Source organism: Austrofundulus limnaeus, unplaced genomic scaffold (assembly GCF_001266775.1).
Source record: "Austrofundulus limnaeus strain Quisiro unplaced genomic scaffold, Austrofundulus_limnaeus-1.0 Scaffold79, whole genome shotgun sequence".
Classification (NCBI taxonomy): domain Eukaryota; kingdom Metazoa; phylum Chordata; class Actinopteri; order Cyprinodontiformes; family Rivulidae; genus Austrofundulus; species Austrofundulus limnaeus.
The window spans coordinates 967062-971844 of NW_013952481.1; the positions used below are offsets into that span (position 1 = coordinate 967062).

The 4783-nt window shown below is 39.0% G+C and overlaps 1 protein-coding gene and 1 long non-coding RNA gene across 2 annotated transcripts in view; one reads left to right on the top strand and one right to left on the bottom strand.

The window, feature by feature from the left end:
* Positions 1-361: 361 nt before the first annotated feature.
* atp1a3a (ATPase Na+/K+ transporting subunit alpha 3a) overlaps positions 362-4783 on the bottom strand; it is a gene marked incomplete at its 5' end in the record, with an annotated part of 26780 nt that continues 22358 nt past the window's right edge. The window contains 9 exon segments of the mRNA XM_014011281.1: positions 362-803; positions 898-989; positions 2094-2195; positions 2301-2431; positions 2518-2663; positions 2806-2929; positions 4017-4171; positions 4239-4407; positions 4478-4624. Of these exon segments, the coding sequence (XP_013866735.1) occupies positions 775-803; positions 898-989; positions 2094-2195; positions 2301-2431; positions 2518-2663; positions 2806-2929; positions 4017-4171; positions 4239-4407; positions 4478-4624 (1095 nt within the window).
* Positions 970-1226, top strand: LOC106519561 (uncharacterized). Its single transcript, XR_001310460.1, has 2 exons — positions 970-1039; positions 1172-1226. It is a non-coding gene; the product is annotated as an uncharacterized LOC106519561 (long non-coding RNA).

Below are 4783 nucleotides of genomic sequence, written 5' to 3' on the forward strand. Positions count from 1 at the left end.
GACGGAGGTTTTCACAGCGTTCACAGACAGACGAACAGGGACAGATAGACGGGGGGGCTCAGGGTGTTGGGTAAAGATGTGAGAGAGGAAGAGGAGGAGGAGACGAAGAGGTGTGCTTTGTCATGTCCAAATGAAATCAAGCAGCTCTCAGACCCACTTCAACTTAAAAATAAGAACTTAAACTTTTACAATTTAGTTTTTAAAAAACACACAGTTGTGTATTAGAAAACAATTAACACAGAGAAACCACAGGGGGAGGGGGGGGATGAAGAGTACGGCAGTGAGATCTGGCAGTGAGTAAATAGGAGGCAGGAAATGGCAGTGATCACAGAGCTGATCCGGGCAGTTTTTTTTTTTTTTTTTTTGTTTTTTTAAAGCAGCAGAACCACGGCGGCCCCCTTCGGCCCGGCCCGGCCCGGGTTCTGACGGGAACTGCCGCGTTGTGGCTCTGCAGCCAAACAGTCACGTTTTTATTCTTTCTTCTAGATTTACTGTGACATAATAATAATAACAACAATCATCGGCACAAACTGTTACTGGCAGAGTCGTGCTGTAAAGACTGAGAGGACGGCGGGGGGAGGGTTTGACTCCGCCCCCAACCGTCCCCTCTCATGTTGGTCCCCTCGTCATCTTTGTTTTTTTTTTATTTGAATCTTTTAGGAGATGAAGATGGGTGAGGAGGAAGTAAACAGTTTTCTGAGAGACGGATGGAGAGGAGGAGRAGGAGGAGGAGGAAGAGGAGAGGATGAGTTCAGTAAATGATGTTTTGATAATTTAATAGTACGTCTCTTTTTCCACCCAGCCTGCAGAGAAACAAGAGAAGAAGAGAAGAAGCAGAAGACGTGAACAAAGAGACTGGTGGAAGAACGGTGTTTTCGTGTTCGCGCGTCCTCTYACCTCCGGGGTTTCGGCGAAGGATGAGTTTTCGTATCTCGTCGTAAACAAAGATGAGGAAGCTGTACGGGAACGCACAGAACCACCAGCTGGGCCTGAGGGGSAGCAGCAGTCAGGTTCACAGCAGAAAATTCTGATTTACCAGGTAATTTTTTTTACATCAAAGTAAAAAAAACTTAAATTTACAGGAACTAAATGACTGGTGTCAAGTTTATATTTAAAAACTAACAGTTTGTATTAAAAAGTCTGTTTATTAAATGTATTTTTTTATCAGCAGGATGAAGAGCTGCTTGTTTCAGAAGAAAAAGTGGATTTTTATCTTTTAGAAAATGAAAAAAAAATTCAAATCATAATTTTTTATTCATTCTGTTTCTTTTACTTATTCAAACCCAAGAAATACTAAAAATAAATTTCCATCTTTTCCAGGCAGAGCAGGAACCTCGTGCATCAGCTTTTGAGTTATAAAAAGTTAGATTTAAATGTTAAAGTAAACGCCTCCATCAATATAATAAGAATTAAACTTAAAGGCAGTTATTTGGAACATACAGATCCACTTTTTAAACAATCAGTTATTAAAATTTATTGATATTGTATCTTATCAGACAGCGATTATTATGTATAAGGCAAATAATGGACAGTTACCAAAAAATATTCAGGATTTATTTAGAAGGGAATATAAATTTGAAATTTTATTTATTTATTTAACAACCATGAAAGGTTTTTGTATATCTATTTCTGGAGTTAGACTATGGAACAAAATATATAAATATCAGACAATTTAAAATAATGTGTTGCTGGAGAAGGATGTTGATTAAGATTGTTCATTACAAATTGAGTTGGTTATGATAATTTGAGATGGAAATCCTGTAAATTGAAAACAATGGGAATCACAAAGTATAAATGTGTGTATTTRTGTGTATGGGTTCTTATGGTTACGTATATTTAAAGGAACAAAGGGGTGAGGTATAATAAGCTATGCTTCTACTCCTTTTTGATTACACCAACTCATCTATTTGCTTTTTGGTTGTACAGGTTTTTATAATTTTGAGCTTCCTTGTTTTATTTATTTTGTTCTTTTTTTCATTTGCTATGGAGATATCTGTTATGTAATAAGTGGGAAGCTAGACATTTTGTGCATATTCAAATTAAAAATAAAAAAAACATGATCCTGTGGTAGTTTTGGTTCTGGTGGGACGTACTTGAGTGGGTACATCCGTAGAGCCACGTCCATCCCGGGGCAGTAGGACAGAAACGCAGCCAGAGCCGTTTCCTCAAACAGGCCGAAGATCAAAATCTTATTCCTGCAGGAGAATAAAATGACAGTTACATCGTTCCCTCARTGAATCTGTGGGATTAAACTAAAGAAATAAAAATAAAACCACATGACAGCACAGTGCTGAAGTCACCTCATGCCCTGCTGGAACACAGAGTTACGTCTGGTCTTACAGATGATGACGTCGGCCCACTGCACCACCACGATGCTGACGAAGAACGCCGTGTGACACGTGAACTCCACGATCTTCCTCTGCTCGTAGGTCTGCAGAGAGGAGAGGCAGAACGTGTGAACACGTTTCAGATTAATGAAGCCACTCTGTTGGGGAGGACAGGAAGTCTGCGCCGCACCCATTGCTGCCCGTAGCTGTCCTCCAGGTCGTTGTTGGAGCGGTCGTCCCAGTTCAGCCGGATCCCGACCAGGAACGCCGGYAGGAAACCGTTTTCAGCCATGATGACAAAATAAGCAAAGAAGCCACCGAGGGCTTGGATCATCCCTGCAGAAACACCAAGTTTTAAATGTTTACTTGATAATTAAATCTGATAAAATGACCTGTAGAGTTTGTGCTTGAAGGTGAAGGGATGCCTCCAAACAAACATCCAGTAACAAACCGGAGAGGAAACAGGAAACAAACCAACCGATCTGTCCGTAGGCGATGCTGATGAGTCTCTCGTTGACCAGCTTGTCCCTCATCGGGTTCCTCGGCTGCCGCTTCATGATGTCGCTCTCTGCTGCTTCGTAGGCAAGAGAAATGGCTGGAACCTGAAGCAGGAGAAACAATAACAAATAAATAAATCATTCAGGAAGTCAGCTGTGAGCATCTGGTTTTAGACACGGTGAAAACCTTTCTTTTATTTTTTAAGTTTATTCAGTTCTTTAAAAACAACATAAATTCAATATACAATAAAAATACAAATCGTAAATTAAATTAAAGGTAGCAGAAGAAGAAAAAAACCTTAATATATCTGCCCCTTTTCCTCAAATAAATAAATTCAATCAAAAATAGTCTTCAAATTACAAAAAAAACATAAAAAGATAAACAACAAAGGTTTAACTCCTTGAGCATTTTTTACAGTATTAAACTGTAAAATGCTGCAAAGCTACATTTAACTTTTGTTTTATGTGAAATTATGTGGTGATGATTTTTCATTGTGTTGTTTTGTTTGAAACAGTGAAGCTGGTAGTTTTTCTTTAGAGGTGTTGAAGTTGTTTTGATTGATTGATTTTAACGTGTTTTTATGTTTTGTCGGACCCCAGGAAGAGTAATGTTCACTGCGGTGGTCCTAACGAGGATCCTTTTAAAGAAACAAATAAATAAACGAGCTGAAATGATTAATACATATTGTTTTATTTTGTAAACTTCATGCCTGAAATCAAGCAGTGAGAAAAGCTAAAAGATGAGAAATAACATATGCAGCTCAGTTTTCTCATTTAAGTAAAATAAATTTTATTTATTCAACCTTATATTTTTTACAAATCAAGAAAAAACAGCTGCTGCAAATAAAAGTCTTGTTTCTGTATTTTTTTTCTAACTTAAATAAGAGCAGAATGAACACATCCCTGATGTAGAACCTTATAAAAGTGATCCTACGCTGCCACCTAGTGCCTTTTTATTTGATGTTTTCTTCCTTTAAGCCTGATTAAAACGGAAACTAAAATAAAAACAGATGTTTGTTTGTTTGTTTACGCAGCTACACAGCATTTTAACTGGATGTTTTTGTCAGATGAAGCTGGTTCAACATGGATAAATACAGTTTATATGTTTGGTTATGTTACAGTAGGGGTTATTTCTGTGCATAAAAGTCCATTTATTTGAGATGTTTAAATTGTTAAATCTTTTTTTTCTCACCATGTCAGTTCCCAGGTCGATGCAGAGGATGGTGATGGTGCCCAGAGGCAGGGGGATGTTGACCAGGATGAAGAACAGGAAGGGGGTGATCTCTGGGATGTTGCTGGTCAGGGTGTAAGCGATGGATTTCTTCAGGTTGTCAAAGATCAGACGCCCTGAAATATAAAAAATAAATATAATAAACACGTTTTGTCTCACATTTCCTCTCGTTTTCTCACTTACCTTCTTCTACTCCAGTAACAATGGAGGCAAAGTTGTCATCGAGCAGGATCATGTCTGCAGCTTGTTTGGAAACATCAGAGCCAGAGATGCCCATGGCCACACCGATGTCTGCCTTCTTCAGGGCAGGAGAATCGTTYACACCGTCTCCCGTCACGGCCACGATGGCTCCCTGACACACAGAGCTCAATCAGAACCAGGAGGAGCGGCGACCCGAGGAGCGGCGAGGGAGAAGGACCTACCTGTCGCTGGCAGCCTTCCACAATGATGAGCTTCTGCTGAGGGGAGGTTCTGGCAAAGACGATCTCCGTGTGGTTCTTCAGGATATCGTCCATCTGYTCCTGAGTCAGGTCTTTCAGGTCGGTACCGTGGATCACACAAGCTTTGGCRTCTCTAAAACAAACAAAGCAGATAAATCAATAAGTTATAATCTCACTTCAAAATCAATATGTTAAATTGTACAGTTTTTGGTCAAATTAAAAATCATGAGATTCTGTTTTATTTCCATTTTACACAGAAACTTGATATTTTAATTTAATAGTTTATTC